The sequence below is a fragment of the Pieris rapae genome, chromosome 22, assembly GCF_905147795.1.
Source record: "Pieris rapae chromosome 22, ilPieRapa1.1, whole genome shotgun sequence".
Classification (NCBI taxonomy): domain Eukaryota; kingdom Metazoa; phylum Arthropoda; class Insecta; order Lepidoptera; family Pieridae; genus Pieris; species Pieris rapae.
In genome coordinates this window covers 4,192,785-4,209,989 of record NC_059530.1, presented here as the reverse complement: position 1 = coordinate 4,209,989, position 17,205 = coordinate 4,192,785, and the positions used below count along the sequence as shown (strand labels likewise).

The following is a 17,205-nucleotide window of genomic DNA, read 5'->3' as shown; positions in this document are numbered from 1 at the left end:
TCAAATCTTCCAAATTGCAAAAGCAGCAAAAAAGGAAAATTAATGATTTCCAATTAAACACAATAGTTATGATTCGAATATTTTACGGACAATTTACAAGATGCATCTTAATCGGATGCAACATCGTGACTCCGAATCCATTATTTAAATGCATTAATTAATTTAATTGGAAAACATAAAGATTTTTATTATATTGCAGAAACGCATTTCAGGTATAGCCGAATACAAAGCGCTTTTCAATATATTATATAACTTTGTTTACATAACATAATATGATAAGAGTTTGATAGAAATAGGAATTAAACATTATTAACTATACAAATATATAAATCGCGTAATATTTTCTAAGCGCATTTTTCTATTTATTCCTTAAACTTTGAGGAAGGTTTTAACGTAGAGAAAAATGTGAAAATATTAAAGGAATTATGTATTTTAATATTAGAAAGGTTTTAGATTTATATTTTTCAACACAACAGTATTCACATTTTTTGTAACCTACTTAGTAATAATAATAAAAAAAAAATAGAAAATTGAAACAAATATTAAAATTCTTTTATTTAATTTTTTCTCTTTGATTATTGTTATTTTGTGTGTTTATGTGTGTGTGTTTTTTTTGTAATAAATAATATGTCTATGTCTAAAAGTTTGGCAGTGTACCTTTAACGCTGTCAGCATAAATTACTTAGTAGTTATATTTAATACTTAGGTTTTTTTCCAGAAAAGCTATCAGTTTCGATGGTGTACCATAACAAAATATGGAACATTATGTTGATGAAGGAAAAAGAAGTGGCAATGTTAGGATATGAATAAGGCCTTTGCCATTTACCACATATACCATTTTTTGACACCCGAGGTGGAAATGCATAAGCATCCCCTGCCTGTGATAGTAATGAATCTCTGCTATTCAGAGACAGGATAACAATGCCAACTAAAATCACCTCGAGTAGTTCCTAAAAACCCGCGTTACAGAAGCTCCAGGGACGCTCTCGCATTCCACCAGAACGAAAAGAATAATCACTTAGATAATAATAGAACATTCAACAACAATGTAGCTAGGGTCTGAAATAAAAGACCTATTATATCTTCTTTCTCGCTCCCTCACACATATCACTATTTATTTTACTATCGATCGAATTTGTAGGTACTATGTATTGGATATACTATTACCGATGCTATTTAGTAGTTGAAATAGTTTATATATATAATGATTTAAAAATTCTTTCATCATAATTATATTTACTCAAGTACTCTAGAAAAAAGTCTCTTAGAAGCTATAAGAAAATATTTTAAATTGTCCCGCACCTTGATTAGATAGATATATAAACATTTTTTTAAATCAATAACATTATTGGAATACAGCTAAAGTGCTAGAAGTGGTTAGTGTTATTACATTTATACAAATATAGGGTTTTTACTAAATTATTATTGTAACTGTACTGTAATTTCCTACTGAAAGTATTGGGAATATTTTATGATTATCTCAAAATTATTCACACTATTAAATATGATGCGCAATGTGACAAGCACCACATAACAAGAATCTTAGGAATCGCGCTAAAATATGTTCATCTCGTTTTCCCTTACGTGATCCTAATGCGTAAAAATGAGATAAAATAATGTTTCGCATGTTTTATTTTTCGTAGGTTTGCTTGGCTTCCCGGTTAGTATTGTACTATTTCGACATTTTTATGGACAAAAATAAAATTGTACATACAACGACAAAAAAATAAAATACGTTCTTTTATTAGTAAATATAACGTTTGTAATTCATACGAAATTGTTTCATTTGGTATAAAAAAATGTTGATATGAAGGATTTTTGGTGTTTATATGTCTTCACATCTTACTTACATAATTAACCAAACCAAATCCTTCGTCTATTATCTAATTTCTGCACCGATGATTTACGCCTCATTTAAAAAATACTTCCGATGCCATTCCGCCAACCGTCCGTCTTCTGATTTTTTTGACACGTTAACATTTGTTTATGAAAGCAGTAAACTATAGACTAGGCTTTTCTAAATATAAATGTTGTGTGTATAGAGAATAGAGATTCTTTATTCCTATATATTTTTTTTTACTTTGGTTGGCCTACTCCATATTTAAATTTCATTGAAATACTCCTATATCGTACTTACTGGCTACAGACTGATACTTTTTATAAACAAGAAGATTGAATGCGATATTTACGCCATATCGTAAAGACTCGATTTCATTGCTGATAGATTTCATTTCATATGTTACATTTGACTAAGTATTTATAATAATTTAAATAAAAAAATACTTGAGCAGGATATAAATAGATTTATATTTTTTTAAGTTCATTTAACTATGAAACCGATATATTTGGAAATAAAGAGTGACAATAATGAAATCAAGAAGAATTAGAATTCAAATACCTTCTTCGACATTTGTTTTTAGTATTTATTCTTTTGTTTAATTACGACAGAATATTTAAGAAAATTTCTCATAGTCACAGTAGCCTTTTACAGAAAATTAACATTGTCGTTCCTTATTCGTTCAGCTGAAGTTTTCCTATCCGTATGCAAAAAAAAAACCTCAAATTCAGGCACCTCTAGTTCAAATTCTTCGCTCATATAACAGAATAAACACTAATTATGCAGAGCTTGATATATTCGGTAGTGATAAATATAAAATAAGCTTTGTTAAGAACCTATCTGATAGGTAAAAGACATGTAAAATCTAAACTTGGAGTGTAACATTTTTCACCATAATTGTCACGTATTTTAGAATAGATCGCTTCATATACTAGATGCATTGTATATGGTATGGTGAATAATAAATAGGCCTTTGATTAAAGAAAAATGTGTGGGAAAAAAATATAAACACTATTGAATAACATGAATTTATTTAGTATATCAAATGTGATTCGTGTAGGTGCTTCTTACATTAGTTTCCAAACAATATTAACATACACTATACAATGTCTAGGAAACATTATCATGAACATTAAAGACGCAGACAAGCGTAATTTTGCGTTACGTAAGTGTCGTTTGCATTACGCTCGTCTATTGTACCAACACTGTACCACTGTACCAAAACATTGACATCAAATTGATGAATAAATTATTTATATTAATACATTTTATTAACTTAACCGACGGCTAAGCAATGTATCCAGTCTAAATAAATCATATTTACAATTATAACTAAGATAATCTCAAACGCAAATTCTCAATGCCAATAATGCTTTTTAATTTTGAATACATTTTCAAAGAGATTCTAGAAAGCTCTGTAATTTATTAAAGCGGGAAACAAAAGTGCCACTGAGAAGCAATAGGTCATACTTATGTATTATATAAAAAATATATTTCTATATTTACAATGGAACATTAAATTAAACGCTTATCTAACTGGCTCAAGACAGCCGTAAGGCGAAACCGTTCAGGCACATAATAAGCTATAAAAGGCTGTGATGGTCCATCTATGAGACGCAGGCTCTTCCGTTAATTCGTGATGAGCTATTAAATGATGAGGGAACGGAACTAACGAAAAGCCTGAACCTCAGAGAGTATATACTCACGAGCAGACGGTGAGAATATTGCACTACGTTTATCACTTTATAAGAGGAATTTAAAGCACAACGCCCATGGGCTTTCACTGGTCAATTGTCACTGATAAGTGTCAAAAACACCGTAATCTTCACATTGCGGTCACAGCAAGGGGACGGGTGCAACGCTTGGCACCAGCGGCTCAGGCACGCCCTGAAGGACGCCTTGATGGTAGTGGTGATGGTGCATCATGCCGTTCATCATCTGTTGGTGATGCAACATTGTGGCGTGGTGTAATTGCGCGTGTTGGAGTGAGGCGTGATCGCCCTTCTCTTTCATCACAACCTCCTCGCGTTTCTTGACTTGTTTTCTTTCTTTAGCGCGACGGTTTTGGAACCATATTTTTACCTGTAACAACGTTGTAAATGAATATAATGTTGTCTATGTAATATTTTTTATTATTATTTTAGGCACGACTTTAAACTACCTAAACGCCCCGTATTAATCCGGTCGGATATTCATACCAAAAAGTTTTTAGGTAAGGCATATTTCGAGTGCGAGTAAGCCAGTTTCCTATCCATTTAATTGTGTGTATTTTTATATTGTAATGTAACGAAGTGTAGAAGAATAACGAAGATAAGCAGACGAAAGAAGAACAAATACTAGGTAAAGTTTAACTACGGTAGTCACTCAAGTTCCGCAATTCTTATAACGACACCACATTTTCGTTTAAAACTTTTATTGACAATAGAGATTTGGCGCTTCTAACTTTTAGAAAGTCATTCAAAGAATTTGTTTACATATCGCCGGAAAATCTTTTAAAAAACTAGTGGCGCTGCAACTTCAGGTGGGTTTGGAGTCCAATTTATTTTACATTTAAATTAATTATCATGTTATTGTTTATTTTAAATAAATATATATATATAGTAAGATGTAACAATACAAAGAAAGACTGAAAATTAATTTACATGTAAAATAAATAGCAATGCTATATAATTTATCGTAATGTATAAAATTATTTATATATTATATTTGACCTTATTTCTAAATACTATAGGTTTATTATTGATTGAGCACCTATGTATATAAACAGATTTGCACGCCCTCAAGAATCCTCAATACATCGTCCATAGTTCGATTTTTGTCACAGCATCAATGAAATATGAACCGTATAAACAAATCGTAAATATCATATTCGCTCATCTAGATCCTACTTTGAACTGCTGCAGGTAGTTCAAAATATCATAGAGATCAAATTCCTCTACTTTTAAAATTGCGGGCTTACCTGTCGTTCAGAAAGTCCAAGGCTGACAGCTAACTCTGCCTTTCGCCTGATGGTGATATATCTGCTGTAGTGAAACTCCTTCTCCAATTCTAACCGCTGATGATCACTGTATACCACTCTATACTTGTCCTTTGTTCTTGTCTTGCCTGTAACAAAAGATTTGATAAGTACTTATTGCATAATTTTAGGTATTATTTACACTTCGCTTAATTTTTGTTATATTCATATTTGTGAGTTTAAATGTGTGTACTTATATATTTAGATAAATTTTTGTGTGTTTAAAACGCGTGTTCTCTTATAATTTTCATATTAATGGAGATAAAACAATTCCTAAATTATTTTATCTATTTGATGTTTATTGACTATTTATACCATAGACAAAACTAAGGAGACATCGTTCTGTAGAAGGAATCCGATAAGATGAATCCAAGTAGACTACAGAGACACCGCAGGAGCTTAGTAAAGGATCAACGTGGACCACACCAGAGAAGTTAGTTAAAAAATGCCAAATATCAGAAAGTTTAAAAAATTCGAGTCGACATTATTGGAAGTGAATTAACACAGTTATATCCACTTTGATATTAAATATCTACAATTAATTTAATAGATAATACAATAGATAAAATAATTAGGCTAAACAAAATACACTCAAGCCAATAACAAAGAGTTATTGCTCGTGTACAGACAAAAAACTCTTTGGAAATTCGTGAATATTTTCAGTAAAATGTTAATTTCTATTTACATTTTTTATCTGTTGATTTCTCAACGTGTAAAATCAAGATAGGTAGATCTGTTGACACGAGGTGCCTGTGTACTCGGAGTGTGTAAATAATTCTTATCTCGGTATTAGGAACTTCATAAATTATGTTTGTCACATACGACAGAAATGTGGAATTTAAAACAATTGTGTAATGATTGCTTAGAGACAGATATACTACGCAGTTATACTGTGAAATTCTTTTATCAAAGTCGCTTTAATTAGGAAAACAGTTTCTTCTACTGATGTAACATGGAGTATTCTGCCAACGTATGTTAAGTCATTTGGTTATAAGTTAGCGTTAAAGCCTATAGGTATTTTCTAGTAAAGCATGCGAGAATTAGATAAAAACATATTCAAATACAATTAAAAATATATTTGAATTTGGTCGCTTTCAACGTCAAAATCTGTTTGAACGACATCGGAGGCACAACTCATATTTGGTCGTAAAAACCGATAGTCGTTACAGCCGATTACGTTATTATTAAGTACATAAAACGGCCTGGACCTTTGACTTTGGTCGATGTAGTCGTAAACGGTTTACCTTAGTCATATACGGTTTTGACTTGTATATGACTAAGGTAAATTGTTTATAAATTTATTACTTAGCGCGTATAAGGTAGTCGATATTTTGATGTAAGCTTTTTCAAAGCTCAGAAGAATGCGTGAGCGACCCCGGAGCCTCTGGTAGAACTCCTCGAGCTGGTTTTACAGGTCACCCAGTCTCTGTATAGCAGATATTCTGGTGTGAATTGAGTTCCCCATACCCAATGCTTTTTCACGACAGATATAAAATAAATAAACTAAGTTATTTCAAATTTAAGGCCGTCAAAAACAGCTTCTTATAATCAAAGTCAGAAATTACGTTTTTAAATTAAACACGTTCAAACTTAAAATGACAAAATAAATTTCCTGTTGGGGATGCAAACAAAATGAATATGCGCTCTGTCTATATAAAGATGAGGTTTTGATGGAAGGTGTTAATTTTTAAGGTAACCGAGGATAGACTCGGTGCATTACCATATTAATCAATCTAAATTTGTAGAAAAAATATTTTTTTAGCCTATAAATAATATAGCAACTGTATAACGATGCATTACAGCTATATATACAAAAAAAATTAAATATAGTCCATTGACATTCGAAATCGAAAATTTAATAATAATTCCAAAAGGTTTCTTCAACTTCAAAGTTCGGTCAAGTGAATGGTACATTGGGACGACAATAAATCTCATTTTGTTATAGTTTGTTTTAATACCATTCCCCACTTTACATCAAAATTTGAAAAGTTTTGGAGTATGATAATAAATTAATTGTCTTGACTGACGGGAATAATAGGAAGAAGCCTCATATCATGTTTGCCTCTAAGTGCTTCTCACATTAAAAATTTTATTTTGTGTTTGTTTTTACCAATGTATCAGTGGGCCGAGCGTTGGTTAACTTTATCAATAAAAAAAGCCTCCTTTGATGTTAAATGTCATGGACGCTCTCAATGCCAGTCTTTTAAAGTTAGGTACACTCTTTCCTTGAAGGACCTGAGTGGAAATACTATAGTGACAGCTTTCACATACCCAAAATCTGCAATAACACTCAATTGTGAAGCGATGGACGAGGTGATACGGATGGAATTTCGTATTTCGCCTGATGTACATTTGTTTTTATAGTTATCTTTATAAAACTTTAATTATATTTCGCCAATCTTAATATTTAATGATTTAAGTACCGTTCAAAAAGGCAACGTTTTTAAAACGAATAGCGGTTTTTCTAACTTTAAACAATCTCATTGCATAAAACTAATTCATAAGTCATAAATGAGGGTATGTGTGTCACACTTATTACGACGACTGACACGAGAGTGACAAAGACAAAACATTGCTATTTGATACTTAGGGAATGCATTTCAAAATGTAAACTTGCTGAAATTTGACGCTAAGCCGATTACTTATTATATGTAGTACATAAATTCTGCTATATCTATAATAATAGCAAAACAGTTATCATTTGAATCAGAGAAAATATTTGTATACAAACATTGCGGGCGGGCGTCGGCCTGGGGCGGATAGAACTGTCTTATCACAGGCAAATATACGCTTAGATAAAGTGGCCCCAGACCTCATCTCAGCCGCCATTTTACTATTCCGAATTCAAAAATGAACACTCCATATTTAAAATATCTTTCGCTCTTACGAATTGCAATCGTGATTTTGTTAGTAACTTAGTTCTTTAGCTTTATATTATTGCTAAATATGTTCTAAATACATATTGTATGCATGAAACATTAATAGCATTGTATAACCTACTTTATGTTAAACTATATTTATAGAATAAGAATTCTATTTTAAATACATAGAGGATTAATTGAATAATAAAATAACACGGTCCGATATTAAATATGGCGGCGGAATAGCGCGTCGCGAATTTTAGACGCTGTTCAATATTACAATTGGTAGAGTGAAATTTTATTATTGGGAGGAAAAGGTTTTAAGGAAGAGACCCACGTGCAAAACGCGGCCTGCTGGAGATAAACTGACAGGAAATTCGATTGCAGCCAACGACCAACATGATACCTACTGGCTGAAATAATAATCTTAGTATTTGATTGGTTCATATTGGTCTTTTCATAAATTTTCATCAATCTATAATATTTTAATTTGGATGACCATAACTTGCTTACATTTTTCTCGCTCGTGTTATGCTAGACTCATTATGATTTTGATTACCTGCTTGCCAATTATTATTAATTACGCCCTCAATTTGTATATTTTAAATGAATATTTACACGACGTATGGTAAAGACCTACATCAGTCTAACCTCTCTTATTGTTCCTAAACCAATTATCTTTAGATCCTAATGACTGACAATTTTGCGCCTTTCATGCATATAATATAAATATGCATATGGGAACGAGGTGTTTACTCGGGGCCTGAGTGGTACAACATTATTCAATTATTATTGATAATTATTACTCAAGATGTCATATGGAACATGGTGTAATGGTTGCAGCTCCTTACAAACATTATGTAAAAAAACTTGGTGACTAAAAATAGTGGCGGAGAGGTTATTGCCAGTTCTTCTCTTCACTTCTACGCCCTTTATTTAAGAACTGGCAGTAAATGTAGAAAAGAATCATTTAATGAATATTTCTTTTTTTTTTGACGTTCATAAGTGTTCATTATGTTACCTATATGAATAAATGATTTTTCTGTTTCAAAAACTGTTAATGATATAATACGTTCATGTCTTTCTATACATTCTTTATATATTATATAAAATTTGTTGCAAATGTAATGCGGTCCACTCAAGATAATAGACCAATCGATAAGGTTCATTCATGCAAAATTCTATGAAGTCGTTAATTGAGAAATAATACGCAAATCGCTTGTCGAACATAATGTTCGGATGTAACAGCTTTGTCGGTAAAGTCCAAATAAATAATCGTGATAAGATAGCGGTCTTTTTGAGGTGCACTATCTCATACCTCCTTGTAAGCCTGTAATACGTTTTTGATGGACGAGGCGCGGTCACTGATAGTGATAACGAAGTGGAAATCTTTAATCTAAGTGTTTTCGATTTCCTTCTGTATTGATAGAGTATGTAGAATGATTTAGTATATAATTTAAATATACTCGTGCTTTTCTAAGCACTAGATTAGTAGTCATTCTTCTTCTTATCATCTCCTTGCGAAGGTTGCCGATCATAATGGCTATTTTAATTTTGCATGCCGCGCTTCTAAACGACTTGGTGCCTTGACCAAACAATTGTCTTAAGTTTATCAACCAGGACGTACGTCTGCGGCCAGGGTGTATGATTAGTTAAAGGAGCTCCTTTTTGGGGTTACGTAAAACGTGTCCGATATATTGAAATTCCTTTTCTTATCGTCATAAGCACTTCTTTGTTCTTATGCATTCCCTCCAGCACGGTTTTATTTCGTATGCGGTCTGTACGAGATATTTTAAGCATATGCCGATGAACTCAGATCTCAATCATCATTAGTCATTAAAAACCTATTCGAGTTTTATCCGTGTATATTTATTATAACTATATACCTACCTATATTTTTTTATCTTATTTTATTTTACAATTTTAGGGAAACTTACAGCTAAAAAGGGATCAATATTATATAATATTAGGCCAATTATCAGTTTCTCAGTTTCCACATTAATAATATTTTAGGTATTATTACATTTATATATAAAAGTCTAAATCATTCAAAAATCGTTTATATATAGTTTTCAGATGTAGAGAAGGAAGTTATTGTTGGGCTGCGGTACTTTACCGTCATATACTGATTTATAACATTCAATCCAATTATAATTTTTTTATTGTGTCCCTAAAGCGTCATTAAGACAGCAAATTAATGTCTGTACCTTGTGTAAATTTTAATTAAATGAATTAAACCTAAGATTGTCTTTCGAGCGTTCTCTAGAAACGTTCTAAGCACTAGCAGGTTGTAACATTTCGTTCTATGTGCCTAATTATTTTAATGTACCTAACGCTGGCCATAGACGGACCTCATGTCCGCATGACCAAGACCGACTGCTGTAGAGCACAATGCAGTCGGTGTCGGCTGCAACATACGGTCCATATATGGCCAGCGTATGCGACAGCGCAACGAGTTAAAGTGAGCTTTGAACTCCTTTACCCATGACGCACTAGTACTTGCACTAGGAGCTCGCGTAGGTCCTATGTGTGTTATAATAAAATGGCTAATGGCGACGTGACTAACTAAACCTGTATAAATACAGTACCTATAGTAGGTAAATATACACGGCAGTTTAATGAGTTACACTTAACATTGCATTTGAATGTAACATTGATTTGTATAGTACCAATACTTAAAAACTAATCAATCCAAATTATTATTTATCCCTTCTTTTAAGCTTATAATTAAAAGTAATTATTGCCCAACTCCAGCCATCTTTTGTAAGAGATATTTTTGTGATTGAACGACAAAAGATTTGAGTGCGAAACTAATAACGACAAATAACGAAGACGATTGATGGAAAAATAAGCTTGGTGTGATCTACTGTTTACTACCGTAGACTACCCACTGCGTAACTGACATTATTTTCTATTGTAAATCAATAGTGGATGACAGCTTTGGTACAATACAGATATATTATTAGTGAGTGGGAACAAATTAGTTTATGTACAACAAAGAATACATGTTTGTATTGAAACCTTAAGTAGCGCAACTTAGAATTTTTAAAACTAAAAAAGGCTTTTAAGTGTGAAATTAAAGGTTTAGCAGTAGTCCCGAATATTCTTTTATTATTAACAGTTGGTGTCCGAAACTAGAGAACTATCTCTAGCGATCACATAGGTACCTACCGCTTGCACTTAGAGCTTGCGTCTGTGTATAAAAAAAACGATTTGGCACAGAATACGATACAAAATTAAACCAGATTTTTAAGGGTTAAATGAAACGTTTAGCGGACATAAACCAGATATTATATAATTAATAGCCGTAGCGAGAGATCCGTTTTCATGATTTATTTAAGCATCGTTGGTAATACATTATACAGCAACTTAAAAAAGAATGAAAGAATTTTGTATTTCACCCTCACTCGGAAATCTCTTTTAGAGTTGTTAGTATCATTCCAGTATTGATGGATCGTCATTTCATTGGCTGAACAGAGAATTTCCTTGAGACGGGCAAACAATTTGAATAAATAGACATAGTGCTAGACTATTGTGACAGACAATGGCTTGACAAACATGTAGTATTGAATTGTGTATTAGCAAGACTCCATATAAAAAAATATTTATTTTAAAAAGATTTAGTATTTTTATTGCAGTTTGCTTAATTGTGTTTCAAGAATGCCATCTAAATTAGAATTTGAAATTTAAAATTATCAAATTCCGTATTTTCACTATTGCCTGTGTGTTTTAAATAGGTATCTGAATTAGAATTCGAATTTAAAATTGATACCTTCTAATTTACTAGGTTCCATATTTAAACTAATAAAGTATATTTTTGTAGGTACCTACTATTTCAGATAACTTGATGGAACTGGACAAAGTGAAAGAATTTTAGATACGAAAATTATTATCATAAAATATATCAAAATTTCAACAACGACTGTATTTATATATGTCTATACTGTACCCAATTCAACAACCTACACTTCCATATGTATTCACAATTGATATCGGAATTCTCGATCAATTTAATTCCCCCTTAAATAATAGTCATGAACTGCAGAGTGCACTAAATAAGACAAGCTAAGTACAATTACAGTTCCGGACAAAGTTGGCAAAGATTTAACTTGTTCGATTCCCGCGGGCGCCATTTCCCGTGATTGTCGCCGGGGGCTATCCCCTTCCATCCCGCAGTTTCCCGGATTAATTGTTCACACCATACCATCTCCCTAGGCAGACGTTACAGCTAAGCATAGAATAATGTTATTGTTGAATGTTGGAATGTTGTATGGAATTTAAGATTTAAAATTATGTTGCAATAGATTATGATTAGATTAAGATTATGATGAATCTAGGATTATACTAGTGTTTATAGATTTTTGTAATACATTGCGCAGAGACATTAAGAACTTGGAGAAACTGTGGTTGGTAACACTAAATTCAAAAGATTACGTTCACTAACCAAACCGAACAATTAAAAGACTCATCGTCCTTAAAACTATAGATAGGTACATTGTTATAAGAGGCTCTGGATAGAAACTGGTGGAAACTGATAGTTCGCTCAAGATGTGTCCTTGCTGACCACGATCACACATGACCGACCGAAGAGAGATTTTGTAAAGAAATATGTTTTCGAAAACACCATAGGACAATCCCTGTGTAACAAACTAATGTCAAATCATGTTAAGTATGAAAATGTGTTTGTTATGTTCTGCAGGCCTATAAATCAATTTTGTTTTTATTTTCGATTGAAGTTGTTATATAGTCATTAGGGAATTTTTTTTATATTGAGGAAATTTATGTGACTACTACTAAAATCTTTATTATAATTTAATGATTTATATAAATACATCAATAAAGGTATGTACGTACCGACTATTAACATTCCTTCGTCATTGAGCGTACATGAAAAATAAATAAATAATTAATTAATTTTTATATTAATTTCATGGTCTGGTTTGCTTCAATTACAATTAAAAATATTATTAACTGTATCAATTAATTGTGAATTAAACGCAATATTTTTAGTAACGCGGGAAAAATTTCAACATTAATTACTGTTTAAAGGTTTTAATGGCAACATTAAATTTATACATTCATATACTATATTGTGACAAATACAATTAATTAAATAAGTGATGTGTATAAGAAACTATCCCTTGGCAAATTTTTCTAAATGACAATTGACATGTCAAAGTTGCGATTTTAATTATATAGTAACCTACATTCTTTATAAATTAAAATCTACTTACATAAAACATTCAAACTCTTTTGCCATAAAAAAATATTCAACCTAGTATGGTTTTTCAAACAGGCAAAAGTGATAAAAATACTAAAAAATAACCTAAAAAAAACCTAATAAATAGCCTAGAATGTAGTAGGTAGACTTAAAAATAAATACTTCATTACATCTAGCTGTTATAGATAACTCGGTAACAGTGCGCAATTATAATCGAGACTTACAAAGAACCAAATAATTGCAATTTGTCACGCAGCCGATGCAAAACCTGGACATCATTAACGGTTTGGCTATATGACCATCGCAAGGTCACGAACTATAAAAAAAATATGTAATATATAGATTTTATTTCCTATTTGTTTTATTATTTTCCACGATATTTTTTTCATACTGTATTGACTGAATATACATATTTATGTTTTGTACTTGAACGCATACAAGCGAAGATATTGACATAATCTAAATTGATGTATCATGCATCTTAGTTGCCAGTTTGTGGATGTATGTATTATATATATAGTGGATGTTAAAACATCATACTAATAATATTAATACAACATTATAAGGTGCGTCTAAAACTTAGGCCCGTATAGTAACGTTAATGACAGTTAAACATAGTTTATATCTGTCTCACTATACCTTAGAGTATTAAGCCAATTCTGGCTTAATACTCTAAGCACTATACTGTATTCCATGATATACCTGCGGACCTGCAAATTGGGCGAATTTTGGATATCCGGGATCATCTTAACGGTAAATATCTAACCAAATCCAGGAAAGTTATTCCATTCCACTATATACTTTTATTTCATATTGCATATATGGATATCCAGAATTTTGGTATTTAAATAAACAGGCCGTCAACTGAGAATGCTTAATTATGTATTTTGTTTGTCGCGTTTAATTGTCGCGTGTATCACAGAAAATATAAATCATAATTATATATAAAAAATAACGCTGTGCCAGACTTCGCATATAACCACTGAATAAACACAGTTTAATAAATCTAAATCCGTAATACCTATTCTCACTCGTGCATTTTACTTATATAATATTATGTCAACTAATTTCTAAATTGTAGGTAACTTAACCGCGTTTAACCTAATTTTATTAGTATTTATTAATACTATTATATATCTACCTACTTATATGTAAAACTGAAAGTATATCAATACGTACCTATAAGTTGAATTTCTATGTATTATTTGAGTTTCACATACAATTTGAAGTTATTTCAATATTTCAAAATTTCAAAGCCATTTATAAGATGTCGTTTTAAATAGTATATATATCTACAATCCATTAACAAGGAAGTAACTAACAATGAAAATAATTTATTAATAAATAAATTCTTTATGTACCACTAAAAATTCTAGAATGATTGACCGGATCAGTTGTAATATCGTTTACACATACAAATGCCTCCACTATAATTTTTAGTAAAGCACATATATAGGTCTATAATTAAAACCTAAACACGTAGGAACATGCTTCCAAACTACCCCTTACCCGGCCCCAATCAACTGTATTCAATATAAATCCCATCAAACGCATCCGACATTTCTTAGAATACAGAACAATTACAAAACTGCACGTTTACGATACTTTTAATCTGTTTATTGCTACAATAAAAGTTTACACTTTGTTTTTATTATGCCGACGGTATTGTAAGCATAATTTTACCCGGTCAAAATATTCTCCTGTGCGCTTACCGACGGTAATTACAGATAGTGCCCAAAACCAAGGTACCAAAATGTATATCTAACAAATTATATAGAAAAGACCTGAGGTAACATTAATGTCTTGAATATCTTGAATCTTGAATAATATGTTGGTATGACAATATGTAATTGTTGAAACGTAGTGTAGGTATGTGAACAGTGTTATAAATTATAGAAAATGAAGTTTTTATTTTATTGTCTATGGATTATATTATAGATTACCTACGAATCATTTATACGTGACATATTATACCTAACTCCTTTATAGATTGAAAGCGTAAACCGACGATAATAATAATTAAATAAAATATTTTATAGAATCATAGTAACAATTTTAATAACAGTTTAAGCGATTACACTATGTGGGTAGCATCTATGTAGGTTATGAAGTACATAAAATGTTTGTTTTATCTTGCAAATTGTAAAAAATATATACCTGGGTTAGGTTGTGACTGGTAGCTCGGTTTCTTCATCCATTCATATGGGGAACGAGGTGGGGCCGGTGGCTGTGAAGGTCTGGAACCGGGGGAACCTTCTCCTGGGCTTGCCAGGTCTCCCCGGGCCGGTGACGGCATCTCCCCCATATCTCTCTCACCGGGCTCCCGCTTGAAATGATGTGGGTCCGTCGGCCACTCAGTTGGGGCTCCATTCCACGCACACCACTGTTGTTCCTCAAAGTTCTGGTGCTGCCAGCCATACCAGCCACTCGCGTACTGCCCGCCCTTGCCTTGGTACATGGCCAGCGGGTTAACGTAATTCACCATTTCTCGATCACCGTCCTAGCATCGCACATACACTGGCTGTCACAACACTGCACTGCTCGATTAGCAAGCAACGCGGGACGTCCGCTGACTGAGGCGTTGAGCCGCGATCGGAGCCGGCTACGAGATTGTGACTAGAGGGGCGGAAGGCGGAGGCGTTTCGACCAATCGCAACGCTCGGTTTAGTCTCCGCCTCGCAAAATGACTCAGTCGCGCCCCAATACAATTTACCTAATTAAAACAAAAATAATGGACACCGCGCGTAATGAATTCGAAATTCGAACTTCCTTCACAAAGGGATTGTCGTTAATAGCACAAGGTGTGATTCATTTGCATGCATGCATTTAAGAGAAATAAAATGTGACGTTTAACATTAATTTTAAATTGAACTTTAATTAATACTGATTAATTTTATATTATAGCTGGATGTATAGCTACAATAGACATACTTTAATTGTTTGATACCAAACCTTTCGTTGCATTAAATAAAATATCTATCTAACACGAAGATGATAGATTAAATAAATTCACTATGTAAGCTTGTGATATATATTTTTATATATGGTATATTTTTCTGAAGAGTTTTATTGATAGACAATAAAATGTGTTATGGATGGATAATTTATTCTATAATATATCTATATGTGATTTATTCAGCAACCTTCTTTGTTTTACTCACAAAGATGGTTAATTATCTTCTTAGGTTAAAAAGGTCTAGTTCTATCTAGTTCAACCACCTAGATTTGGATTCCTTGGACCATAAATTACAATTTTGTTAAATGTTAATTAATAACCCCCTTTGACTATTTATGATTTAAATAAAAGGCCAATTTTAAGTCTGCGGAAAATTTATTTTAGTCACACACAGTTATTCCACTTTTCAAAAAGCTACTATATACCTACCTATGAAGTTTCTTTTTTTTAAAGTAGGTAATAGGGGGCAAACGGGGTGGCTAACCTGATGTTAAGTGATACCGCCGCCCATGGCCAGAAGGCTCGCAAGTGCGTTGCCGGCCTTTAAATAATTGGTACGCTCTTTTATTGCAGTCGAATTGGTACGGAAATACTTATGTCGGGATCCAGCTCCACATAGCGATGGTGCGCGGCAAAAACTGCCTTGGAACGACGGACGTGTGTTTATATAGATAAAATAAATATGTATAGAAAAAAACTTATAAAAGATTATCTTGGAATGACTCTCGATCATAATAAATTTAAGCCACACTCTCAAATAAATGCGCATACTCACTCGTTCACTCATTCTTAATTTTTAACACTAAAATTATTATTATTTTTATTTTAGGTACATTTTTAAACTGTTTTAAACATGTACCTACCACGGAATAATGTGTGTAGTGTGGGGCTAGCGATATATGGATTTTGTCACAACCCTTTTGTCATAAATAAAGTATTTATTTATTATTCATTGCATCAGCATGCATATATATTTTTTTTAGCTTTTAATATTTCTCTCTGTTCAGGCTGATACGGTAGATACGGGTAGGGGTTTTTAATAGTAATCATGCCGATTGATTAAAACTGGATATCGCCTTGTTGTAGAGCAGTATTGGCCTAGTGGCTTCAGCTTGCGACTCTCAGACCTGAGGTCGTAGGTTCGATCCCGGGCTGTGCACTAATTGACTTTCTTTCTATGTGCGCATTTAACATTTGCTCGAACGGTGAAGGAAAACATCGTGAGGAAACCGACATGTCTTAGACCCAAAAAGTCGACGTGTGTCAGGCACTGATCACCTACTTGCCTATTAGACTTAAAAAATGATGATGAAA

The 17,205-nt window shown here is 32.4% G+C and overlaps 1 protein-coding gene across 2 annotated transcripts; it reads right to left on the bottom strand.

The window, feature by feature from the left end:
* Window positions 1–2,851: 2,851 nt before the first annotated feature.
* LOC110997027 (homeobox protein CHOX-CAD) lies at window positions 2,852–15,541 on the bottom strand. 2 transcript variants are annotated; one of them, XM_045633178.1, is made up of 4 exons: window positions 15,093–15,541; window positions 12,569–12,583; window positions 4,797–4,942; window positions 2,852–3,919 (listed from the first exon to the last, which is right to left on the bottom strand). In XM_045633178.1, exons 1-4 carry the CDS (start codon window positions 15,418–15,420, stop codon window positions 3,674–3,676), a joined length of 735 nt encoding a protein of 244 aa, XP_045489134.1. In that variant the 5' UTR covers window positions 15,421–15,541; the 3' UTR covers window positions 2,852–3,673. The 2 variants fall into 2 exon arrangements, with proteins under 2 accessions (XP_045489134.1, XP_045489135.1); XM_045633179.1 differs by lacking the exon at window positions 12,569–12,583.
* Window positions 15,542–17,205: the final 1,664 nt, after the last annotated feature.